At 49.3% G+C, this 12,110-nt stretch overlaps 1 protein-coding gene across 1 annotated transcript in view; it reads left to right on the top strand.

The window, feature by feature from the left end:
• CABLES1 (Cdk5 and Abl enzyme substrate 1) overlaps positions 1-12,110 on the top strand; it is a 102,763-nt gene that overhangs the window by 77,744 nt on the left and 12,909 nt on the right. Inside the window, exons 5-7 of the mRNA XM_052660436.1 lie at positions 3,698-3,794; positions 5,944-6,100; positions 7,284-7,387. Of these exons, the coding sequence (XP_052516396.1) occupies positions 3,698-3,794; positions 5,944-6,100; positions 7,284-7,387 (358 nt within the window). The remainder of the gene's footprint in view (positions 1-3,697; positions 3,795-5,943; positions 6,101-7,283; positions 7,388-12,110) is intronic.

The following is a 12,110-nucleotide window of genomic DNA, read 5'->3' as shown; positions in this document are numbered from 1 at the left end:
TTTTAATCTTCTCATCCCATAAAGATTTTTCCTGCTCTTGTATTAGTTTCAGTCCTAAGTAACATTCTCCATCTGGGTGAAGTGGAAACAAGGAGACAGTTGTCTAGGAGCTGGGAATTTGAGGCACGTGCTTGCTGGGTTAGACTTTGGGAAAGCAGTAAGTCTGAGGAAGCGTGTTGTTGGTCCTTTAACAAAATACAGGTTCTGCTTCTTTGTGTCAGCTCGCCTGGTCTTCCACCACTGGGCCACTCCATCCTTTGCCACCACAGCTATTTTTGCCTCTTGTTCTGGTGCTTGCTCTGAAGGCATTTCCCTTTTTAGGGCCTTTATGCAGTCATCATCTTCATCCTTAAATGCTTGAGGAAATCTTCTGAGAGTTGCCCTCGGTGGCTCACGTAGGAGGCAAGGCAACCGTGCACGTGGTCTCCGGGGAACCTGAGGTTCTCATGGTCTTGCTGAGCCCCACTCTGCTCCAGCCCACCTGGTCCTTCCAGCTTTGGATTTGAGGTCAATAACTGGGAAGCAGGGCTCTCTGTTGGTGTCGCATGCTCCTAAGGTGATGTGACTTAAATCAGCCTGGCCCTCAGAGCCCTCAGGGAGTGTGGTCCCCAGCAGAGGAGCCACCCAAAGGTGGACTCAGACACCTCCCCAGAGCACTTCTATGACTCAGAATATGTGAGGGGCTTTCAGTGGGCTTCCCTGGTGGTTCAAACAGTAAGGGGTCTGCCTGCAATGCAGGAGACCTGAGTTCCATCCCCGGATCAAGAAGATCCCCTGGAGAAGGGAACGGCTGGCTACCCACTTCAGTATTCTTGCCTGGAGAATTCCATGGACAGAGGAGCCTGGCAGGCTACAGTCGATTCAGACATGACTGAGTGACTAAAACTCATTCTCAGTAGCAAGCTAATTGCAATTACTTTGTATGCGGTTTATCTGGTGTCTCAGACGGTAAAGAGTATGCCTGCAGTGCAGGAGACCCAGGTTTGATCCCTGGGTCAGGAACATCCCCTGGAGAAGGAAATGGCAACCCACTCCAGCATTCCTGCCTGGGAAATCCCATGGACAGAGGAGCCTGGTGGGCTACAGTCCATGGGGTTGCGAACACAACTGAGCAACTAACACTTTCACTTTACGGGATAATATGCACCTTCTGACTACGTGTGTACAATTCTCCTGTTCTGTACTGTCCTGAAGGGGTAAGTTTGATGTTTGGAAGTACTTGAAGTCATGTACCGTCAAACCTGGTCAGTGGGGAGAGAGGTTAGGACACTGACTGAAGTGGTAAGTGTTCAAGATTAAAATAATTATATACATATAAAAGAATCGGAAAAAGAGTGGATATGTGTATTTGTATAACTGATTTGCTTTGCTGTACAGCTGAAACGAATACAACATTGTAAATCAACTATACTCCAATAGAAAAATTTTTAAAGAAAAAATTTATATATATATGCTGGTTCAGATGGTGAAGAATCTGCCTGCAATGCAGGAGACCAAGGTTCGATCCCTGGATCGGGAAGATCCCCTGGAGAAGGAAATGGCAACCCACTCCAGTATTCTTGCCTAGAGAATTCCATGGGCAGAGGAGCCTGACGGGCTGTACTGTCTATGGGGTTGCAGAGTTGGACATCACTGAGCAACTAACACTAACATACATATATATATATACACTAATGTATATATTCATGCACACATATATACACCTGCACTATATATGTAAGTTTAAAGTTTGAAGACTGGGATGGGTTGGTTGTTTTTTTCTTTCTGCATGATGTTAGTGTTGATTCCAAACGGGGCTGCAGAGACCTTTTGATCTGGGCAGAACCATGGCCTCCCAAGGAGACTACCTTAGAAGGTACAGTACTTCCCAGATGCAGGTCTTGGGTGTTTCTTTTAAAAACGGTCATCAATCAGATTGGATTAGGGTGCCAGTCCATGCCTGGAACGCCCATAGACAAGGATGATTGCTCAACAAAGTGAAAAGATACCTTTTTTTCCCTCCTAGAAGGTGGGAGGGACGGCCTCTTGTCTTTCTTCCCTATCACACATGGGCTCTCATTCTCTCTTCCCGTGATTCCGTCACCTTTGGCCTGGAGAGTCTGGCCTTTACATGGTGTTTATTCTTGCTTAGGTTGTAGGAGACGTCTCAGAGTGTGGTGGTTCCCTCCGGGCCACAAGGCCCGAATGCTGCCAGCCTGGGGCGGCTTTGACTAACAAGGCTGCGTGTGGAGCCCAGCTGGAAGAGGGAGCTTCCAAACTCAGTTCCAATCCAAATCACCTGGGAGTATTTAAAACTCAAGCCAACCAGGTTACACCCCATTCAACTGAATCAGAATGAACATCTGGGGACAGGGGCCAGACACCATACAGGCACACCTCGTTTTATTGTGCTTTACAGACACTGCTTTTTTTTCCCCCTTTTATGGATTGAAGGTTTGTGGCAGTCTGCATTGTCAGATGATGGTTAGCATTTGTTAGTATTTTTTAATTAAAGCTTGTACATTTTTTTTAAGACATAGTGCTATGCAAACTTCATAAAGTGCAAACATAACTTTTATATGCACTGGGAGACCAAACAATTTGTGTGACTCGCTTTGTTGCAATATTTGTGTTGTTGGAGTCATCTGGAACTGAACCTGCAGAATCTCTGAGATGTGCCTGTAGTTTGTCAAAGATCCCAGGCAATTCTAATACGCAGTGAAAGTCTGAGAGCTCCTGTAAGGAGGGATTAGCCTTGAAAATGTGAACAGTTACCCGTGAGCAGAGCCACAGCCAGACCCAGGAAAGAATGCTGCATGAAATGCTGCACCGGACACAAAACCAGTGTCTACAGCCCACTGTCAGCGGGGACCTTGGTGAGCTGGTTACTTGCACTGGGCCTTGTTTTTCTCATCTGTAAAATGGGATAATAATAGCAACACATGTCCAATAGGGTGATCTTAAAGAATGAAAAGGAAGATGTGTGAAAGTAAATTAGGACGTGCTTGCTGGTAGTAGGGGTAGTCGTGTTAGTTGCTCAGTCGTGTCCGACTCTGCGATTCCACGGACTGTAGGCTACCAGGCTCCTCTGTCCTTGGGATTCTCCAGGCAAGAATGCTGGAGTGGACTGCCATTCCCTTCTGCAGAGGATCTTCCTGACCCAGGAATCGAACCCGGGGTCTCTTGCGTTGCAGGCAGATTCTTTACCATTTGAGCAACACAGAAGACCTTGCTGGTAGTACTGGACATTATTCTTTTATAGAGATAGTCATTGTCTGAGTGGCCTGGTAAGGTAGCTGGGGTGGCTGTTGTGGCATTAGTCCCTTCATTACTAGTAATAAAGCTGAGAACTGTTTAGGGTAAGAATTTCTTCCTCCTGTCTAATAAGGGAGTGGCAAGGAGAGGTGACCTCCTCTGGCTTCCTGCTAGCTGGCCATTTAAGAGCCGATGGCCTTGCTGATCGGGAAGGGACTTTGGTAATCCACTGGCTACTGAGCCTGACTCTCATCTTCAGGCTCTCTGTTCAGTTGAATTTCATTATATTAAAGTGGGTGGAACTACCAAGAAGCCCCGAAAGAGGGACAGAGAATCCTGTCAGGCACGGCGGGACCTCCTCCATCATTATTGTGAGAGTGACTCTGGCGTTCCGACAGTAAACATCTCCGTGGCTCCTTCGGGTGCAAACAGAAGCATCTTTATCCTTGGCTTGTCCCTGCAGGGATTTGAAGCTGGACGGAGGGAGACAATCAGCGGGAGCCGTGAGCCTGAAGGAGATCATCGGCCTGGAAGGTGTGGAGCTGGGTGCCGACGGGAAGGTAAGACCGCCTGGCTCCCAGACCTCCGGCTTATGCAACAGACACCACAAGGGTCAGGAAGCAGAGGCTGTGATGGACCACGAACCACCCTTGGGCTGGAAAACCTGACGTGGGGCACAACCTGGGTGCGTGAGTGACGCCAGTCCAGAAGGAAGAGTTAGTCGCTCAGTCGTGTCCTACTCTTTGCAACCCCCGTGGACTGTAGCCCGCCAGTCTCCTCTGTCCAGGCGATTCTCCAGGCCAGAATACTGGAGTGGATTGCCATGCTCTTCTCCAGGGTATCTTCCTGACTCAGGAATCGAATCCAGGTCTCCCGCATTGCAGGCAGATTCTTTACCGTCTGAGCCACCAGGGAAGCCCCCTATCCAGATGTGCAGATGGGTTAAATGGCATCCCAACTGTTTCTCCATGAATGCCCATCCTGGCTAGTCCAGTCACCCACTTTTGTTCTAAGAACCCCCAGTGGATGCCTGAAACCTTGGGTAGGGCAGAACCCTACATATGCTATGTTTTGCCTTATATATGGGCTTCCCTAGTGGCTCAGACGGTAAAGCGTCTCCCTGCAATGTGGGAGGCCCGGGTTCGATTCCTGGGTCAGGAAGATCCCCTGGAGAAGGAAATGGCAACCCACTCCAGCACTCTTGCCTGGAAAATCCCATGGATGGAGGAGCCTGATAGGCTACAGTCCATGGGGTTGCAAAGAGTCAGACATGACTGAGGGATGTTTTGCCTTATACATACATACCGCTAATAAAGTTTACTTTTTAAATTAGGCACAGTAAGAGACTATCCAAATTGTACTTTGTCACTGCTTTGTGCTTTGGGGTCATTAGTAAGTAAAATAATGCTTGAGCACGAGGTCTGTGATACCATGATAATTGATCTGATAACCGAGACGGCTACTCTGTGACTAAAGGGTGGGATCGCCGGACAAAGGGATGGTTCATGTCCTGGGCGGGACAGCGCTAGATTTCATCATACTGCTCTGACTGACTCACAATTTAAAGCTGAGGAATTACTTCTAGAATTCTCCATGTAGTTTTTTTGGGCCATGAGTAGCAAACTGTGAGTGAGGGGAAACTGCTTTCTCTTGCATACGCACACCTGCGTGTGCCTGGATGAGGTGGCGGGCGGTTTGAACAAGCATTAACTGTGGTGAGTAGCAATCCCACTATTAGACAGTGTTTAGGGGCTTTCCAGGCTTCCTCAGTGACTGAGTGGTAAAGAGTCCGCCTGTAATGCAGGAAACGTGAGTTCGATCCGTGGGTCGGGAAGATCCCCTAGAGGAGGGCATGGCAACCCACTCCAGTCTTCTTGCCTGGAGAATCCCATGGACAGAGGAGCCTGAGGGGCTACAGTCTATTGGGTCGCAAAGAGTCAGACACCACTGAAACGACTTAACACACACGTGCGCAATGCACCCGACTCTGATGCACCGCGTCATGAGCCATGTCTCTGCCAAGCAGGTGAAAAGAAAAACACGTGTTGCAGCTTCATTCCTGAGGACTGAGTGTTCACAGGGGAAGGAATGAGGATAGAGTGAGATGAACACCTTAGATGCAGCATCTGCCAGGGGAACGGGGGAGGGCAGAGCCCTTATCAGAGACTCTTGAGGCCTGGTCTTCTGGAATTCTACCCGTGGTGAATTAAACAAAGCATTGCAGCATAATGCCTTCTGAGTTAGAAAACCTCCCAGCAGCTTCAGAGATGGTCCCTTGCTATCAGACACATGACTATCCCTGCCCCATAACATGAATATTATCATGAGTGGGGTAAATAAAAACTAGGATGGCCTCAAGTCAGTCTAGTTTAGGTTTTGGCACAAACGTGCAAAAACAAATTTCATTTTTCAGATCTTGGATTTTAGAATTGCCCAGCTATGAGACTGTGGACCTAAACTTGGCGTGGCAACGCAGCTTGGTCAGAATGCAAACCTCACATTCAGTTCAGTTCAGTCATTCGTGTCCGACTCTTTGTGACCCCATAGACTGCAGCACGCCAGGCTTCTCTGTCCATCACCAACTCCTGGAGCTTGCTGAAACTCATGTCCATCAAGTCAGTGATGCCATCCATCCAACCATCTCATCCTCTGTTGCCCCCTTCACTGCCGTGGGTTAATCACTGACCTGTTTTTGTCTTCATCTTTTAGACTGTTTCTTACACCCAGTTTCTGTTGCCCACGAATGCCTTCGGAACACGGAGAAACACCTTAGACTCCACATCCTCCTTCTCCCAGCTCCGTACCCTGAGCCATCGCAGCCTCTCCATCGGCCGGGCGAGCAGCACCCAGGGGAGCCTTGACACGGGTAAGCTGGGATCTGGCCGCAGGAGGTGCCTCAGTGGACAGCATGGATTGGGTCTCCTTGTGTGCATGGGTGGATGGGCAGGCTCACTACCATGCCACAGGGTAGGTTCTCTAATGAGAGGCCTCGGTCACCAGCCCCTAAGCTTCCATGAGGAAACATGCCCAGACCACCTTGCAGAGAGGCCTGGCTCCCTGGCTTCTTTCTGCCTCTTAGCTCCTCATCCCTCTGCTTACCTGCTTCTTACCTACATTCTCCTAGTGCTCAAGTTTGACCTGTCAGGCCTTTCCTGGTGGTCCAATGGCTAAGACTCTGCTCTCCCAATGCAGGGGACCCAGGTTTGATCCTTGGTCAGGGAACTAGATCCCACATGCTGCAACTTAAAGATCCTATAAGTCGCAACTGAGACCTAGTGTGGCCAAATAAATGTTTTATGTTGGCCCTTTTTCAAATAATTGGACCATAAGTGAACAGTCAGGTGTGAAAACTCCCTTAGTGACTCTCACAGCAGGTGAGCTTACTCAGCCACTGACAGAAGACTCCAGCTTCTCCTGTACAAGCCTCTGTGGGAATTGACGTGGAGAAAAATGCTTTATGAGGAGGATTCTTTGCACTCTCAGAGAAATTCCAGGTGAACGTGAAGTTCCTCAGGCCCATCCAGGTGCTGTTCGGCCTCCTCCAGTCGCTGACTGCTGTTTGCACTGGTATCTGCTCTGGTTTGCATGCATTCAGACCCCCAGAGCCTGCCCAGAATTATTCACACTGAGTGTACTTCTCACACGTGATAACTTGAGGCTCATTCGATCTGTAGGTTTAGAAAATGAGCCTTTTCCGGGCCTTGTTTTGCAGTCTGTGAGTGTTCACAGCAACATTCATGCTTATGAGGTTTTGTGCTCTGCCAGGTCAGGGAGATTAATATATAATTTTTTTTTAATGGAAAAAATGTCAGAATGTGAAGTGTTTGACGAACTCCTTTGCCCAGGGCAGGGAGGGGTGGTGGGCACATGGGTGCGACACACTTCATTGGCATGCGGAGACATCTACTGATGGTCAGAGCGAGCAATGTGACTGGGCTCAGAAATCTGAAACCAGCCTTCCTACCGTCGAACTGTGTACCAGGCACCCACCTGGCCACTTCTGCTTCAGGAGGTCAGGTTCCTAATTATCATTTTGCATTGATCCTCAGGTAGTGACCTGGGAGACTTTATGGACTATGACCCGAATCTCCTGGATGACCCCCAGTGGCCTTGCGGCAAGCACAAGCGAGTTCTCATCTTCCCTTCATACATGGTGAGTGGTGGTGGAGGGATGGTCAGGGAGCTGGCCCCCTCAGCCTCCTGGGGAACTCGGAGGTGCCATGCTGTTCCTGTGGATGGTGGTTCTTCCTGGGGTTGGGGCTTTCAAACACTGCTCCACGTGGTTCTTCTCAATGACCCCCCCACCCCCACTTGCCCGGGAGGGTCACTCAGGGAAAGACCAGCACATGCATCATATCCAGGATTCTTCTGGCCACCAGGCCCAGGTACACCCCTTTAGAGGGTGTGAGACAGCTGAGTGGCCTGTGTGTGTGAACGCTGCCGGCTCAGGGTGGAACCGCACCTCTGAGGTTGTACATCCATGGACCCCAGTGGGTAGGGGACGACCAGCCCGCCCATCACCGGCAGCGCTGAGTTCAAGTTCAGCTCGCTGGGGTTCCTTGGTGACCGTAGGCCACTGTCCGCGCTCTGAGCAAACATTTGGCACCAGGCTCCGGATGACAGAATCATCTCCTGGGAAAGTGAAAGTAGGACAATGTGGGTGTTAAATGCAAAACCTTTCCTTGCTGTTTTTGTTTCACGGGCTCTTCCTGTTTTTCCCTTTGGGTGATTCGCTTTCTGCTCTTGGCTGACCACCGTTTCCCACCACTGCGGCCGCTGGGTCTCCAGACACCCGTGGGGCCTGATGGGGTCCCGTGTGCTTTCAGTGGGCAGACTTTCCCTGACTCAGAGGTGGGCAGAGCCCAGAGTATTGCAGGAGGAGGGGAGCTGGGCTTTGTGGGAACCTTCGCCCATGCCAGGCCTGCCATGTGTGCCTCCAAGTAAAAAGCACAGACTCAGGATACCCCCACCACCCCCTGCCAGGCAGCTCTGGTTGCCTTCTCCCCCCGAGCCCAGCCTGATGTCAGAGGCCCTGGCCCTAGGAGTGGGCAGAGGATCCTTCCTCTGTTCTAGGCTGTTAAGTCTGCAGAGGCCAGAGTCAGACCCCAGCCCATGCACTCACTGTTAAGCTTATCGTTAGCACCGGAAGCCCCCACCCCCACCTCCACCCCCCAGCCTGTCCATCTGGCCAGCATCTGGCAAGTAGCTGACGTCAGAAAAGCACCAGACAGAACTCAAGCGCGCATTGATACTTTCAACATAGATCCTCTTGTATTAATAATTTGGCAAATAGCTCAGAGATCATTCTAAAATGCTACACTGAGCCAGGATGAGTTGCCAAAGGCATCTTGTTTAAAATTGCCCCGGCTACTCTCTCCCATCCTTACTCTCCAACTCTTAACACAAAAGGCAAAACCAGGGCCATGTATGATTATTTTTTCCCTATGACCTATTGGCTCAGATGGTAAAGAAATTGCGTGCAAGAGACCCAGGTTCCATGAGTTGGGAAGATCCCTGGAGAAAGAAATGGCAACCCACTCCAGTATTCTGGCCTGGAGAATTCCATGGACTGTATAGTCCATGGGGTTACAAACAGTAGGGCACGACTGAATGACTTTCACTCCTTTTATAGGTCTGGGCTTCCCTGGTGGCTCAGATAAGAATCTGCCTGCAGTGCAGGAGACCTGGGTTTAATTTCTGGGTCAGGAAGATCCCCTGGAGAAGGAAATAGCAGCCCACTCCAGTATTCTTGCCTGGAGATTCCCATGGACAAAGGAGCCTAGTGGGCTACGGAACATGGGGTCCCAAAGAGTTGATCACGACTGAGCGAATTTTACTTTTATAGGTCGGTGTCTGGCCAGTGTGGTTCTGATTTTTTGTTTTTCTTTCAGTGATTTAATTGTGAGCTTCGAGGTTCTGGGCTACAGTCTATGCGGGCACACCTGTGCACACAGATCATTTCCCCTCTCCTGGACAGTGTGTTACATGACCTGCCAGGTCAGCATCTATTAATATGTCCTACCCTCGTTTTATGATCCCAAGTGGGTCATTTTTCAGTTCACCATGTTGAATCTGTAGCCTGTGCTTCCTATAACCGTCCATTTTTTTTAGGGAATGAAATTGCTCGTGAGCTGCACTTGCCTGGTCAGCTTCATAAGACCTATATGTCTTTCTGATCTGGCCACAGATATTGATAATATCTTTAATAAAATATGGCACATCTACTTTGCAGCCCTGACGTGCATGTGGAGGGTTGTAAAGAACCTCAGCCTGGCTCCCGAGAGAATGCTCTCATGGATTCTAGGTCAATTTTTACATTGAACTTGCAGGAGAAGGAGTGGGGTGAGGGGGGGCAGGGGTTGGATTTTGGTTTGCTCGCCTTATTTTGTGTGTAGGGTAACAGGTATAGAATGTGTCCATTCGACCAGTACTGTGAGGCCCTGCTTTGTGCCAGGCCAGGTGCTACCTTCTACGGCAGAGGAAAAACCAGCCACCTCCCCCCATTGTCCTCGACCTTAGAGTGAGTGAGTGGAGGAGTCAGACAAGTCACTGTAGTGAGGAGGGGGAGGAGAGAATCACCTTAGAAAAGTGGTGGGAAATGACTAACAGGGTGGGTCAGGACTTGGACGTAGGTTTCTAGGAAGGCTGCCCTGAGGAAGTGGATCGAAAGTGAACGCTGAGGTGAGAGAAGGCGCCGGCCTGCTGGGCCTCGGGAAGGAGGCCCCACATGCCAGAGCCTGAGGTGTGTGAGAGGTTGACCTTGTGTCAAATGGGTATTTTGAGCAGTGACAGTTGCCACCCTTAGCACACACATGCACACCCACCGGCGCACACACGGGGAAGTCCATAAACTGATGATCCTGACAAGGTTACTCCACTAACTTGACCCCATACACAGAGAGCTGCGCTTGTCAATAGGCGCCAACTACCAAGGTGGATGGTGGCGCTAGAGGTAAAGAACCCGCCCGCCAGTGCAGGAGACATGAGAGCTGCAGATGCGATCTCTGAGTCTGGAAGATCCCTCGAGGAGGAAATGGCAACCCACTCCAGTATTCTTGCCCGGAGAATTCCATGGAGAGAGGAGCCTGGCGGGCTGCAGTCCACGGGGTCACAAACAGATGTGGCTGAAGTGGCTGAGCACACCCGCACCAAGGTGGACAAGGTCACCTGATCCAGGCTGCTGAGGGTGTGGGGCACCTGTCTGTAGGTGGGCAGGAAGAACTGACACAGCTTGAAGTGTTCCTGATGCCAGGAGACCCCTCGTGATTGGCAGGGCGCCCCCTGCAGGCAGACATAAGTCATGTGAGCCCAGCCCCTCTGACCCCCTGCCTGGCTCCCAGCTGTGGAGTTTGGGCAAGTCCCTCACAGGCTGACCGTCTGAGCAACACCACCCACCTCCCTAAATATCAGCCTCCAAGGCCTCTGAGGTCCTGCCACCCTAGGCCTGTGCCTGCTAGGCTTCCAGCGCAGTTGAAGTTTAGTCAGCCCAGCAGAGGCCCAGGTTTAGGAACCAGGGACTGTTCTGGGTTTTGGGGTGATCCTATACATGTGGAATTTCAGGGTCCGAGGTGTTGGTGTGGCCTCTACAGAATCAAGCCACCTTTACAGTGACGAGCTAGACCTTTTACCCATCAAATCCTGCAACAGTCATTGTTTTTCTCTTTTCATTTTAAGATATAATTTTAATCAAATGTATCCATTGAAAGTGTATAGTTCCATGAATTTTCCATCCTCCACTCTGACCACATCTGTCCATTTAGAAAGTTCCCTCGGGATTTCCCTGGTGGTCCAGTGGTTAAGACTTCGTGCTTCCAATGCAGGGGACATGGGTTCAACCCCGGGTCAGGGAACTAAGATCCAGCTATGCAGTGTGCCCAAAAAATGTTTTAAATTTTAATTAAATTAATTTAAAAAAAAGTTCTCTCCTTTCCACCCTGTTCTGCATCATGCCGGCTCCCAGCAAAGACAACTGCCATTCTGACTTCTGTCACCAAAGTTGGTTTTGCCTCTGCTGGGACTTCATAGGAACGGAATTGTGCCCTATCAATATGTGCTTTTTAAAAAATCTGTCTTCATTCGCACAACTTAATATCTGTAAGATTCACTCATGTTGCATGAATCAGCAGTTTGTTTTTCTTAATTGCTGAGTAGGGTTCCATTGTCTGGATAGACCATCACTTATTTATCCATTCTGCTTTTGATGGACAGTTATATTATTTACATTTAGGGATATTATGAATCTTGCTGATATGAACATTCCCATACAAGCCTTTCTGTGGACATACATTTTCATTTCTCTTGGGTAAATACCTGGGAGTGGGCTTTCTGAGTCATGTCTACCAACCAGGGTGTAGTTGAAGGTTCACATTTGTTCTCCATAGACGATAAAAAGGCCACTCATCACCACCAATGGGATATCCCTCAAAATGGGAGGGTTCCAGAGTTGAACGTTCCCTGAGGCTGAGAAAGAAGGCTGTTATTTACAAAGTTTAAGACGAACCCTTTGAAGCCAGCCTTGCATTCCTAGTTAGAGTTGTATTTTTTAACTTTGATCCAAGCAAGTCACTCCCAGTACTTGCCGCTGTGAAAGGGCAAAGAAGTTTGAACCAAAAAAAAAAAAAAATTCCTAGGACAGGTATGGAAATCAGATTGCAGCTGTCCCTGGGTTTTGGCCTTAAAGTTTCTAGAAGGTGACGCCAGAACATGAAAATCTGTTGAAGGAGAATAGTTATGTGTACATGATGGCTGAGTCCATTTGTCCTCACCTGAAACCTACCACAATATTTTTATTTGGCTATACTCCAATATAAAATAAGTTTGTTTTTAAAAAAAAGCAAGCAAGCAAGCCTGTCGAGTCTGCTGGCTACAAGCAGGTT

The sequence above is a fragment of the Budorcas taxicolor genome, chromosome 22 (genome assembly GCF_023091745.1).
Source record: "Budorcas taxicolor isolate Tak-1 chromosome 22, Takin1.1, whole genome shotgun sequence".
Lineage (NCBI taxonomy): Eukaryota > Metazoa > Chordata > Mammalia > Artiodactyla > Bovidae > Budorcas > Budorcas taxicolor.
This window is presented reverse-complemented; position numbering and strand designations above follow the sequence as displayed.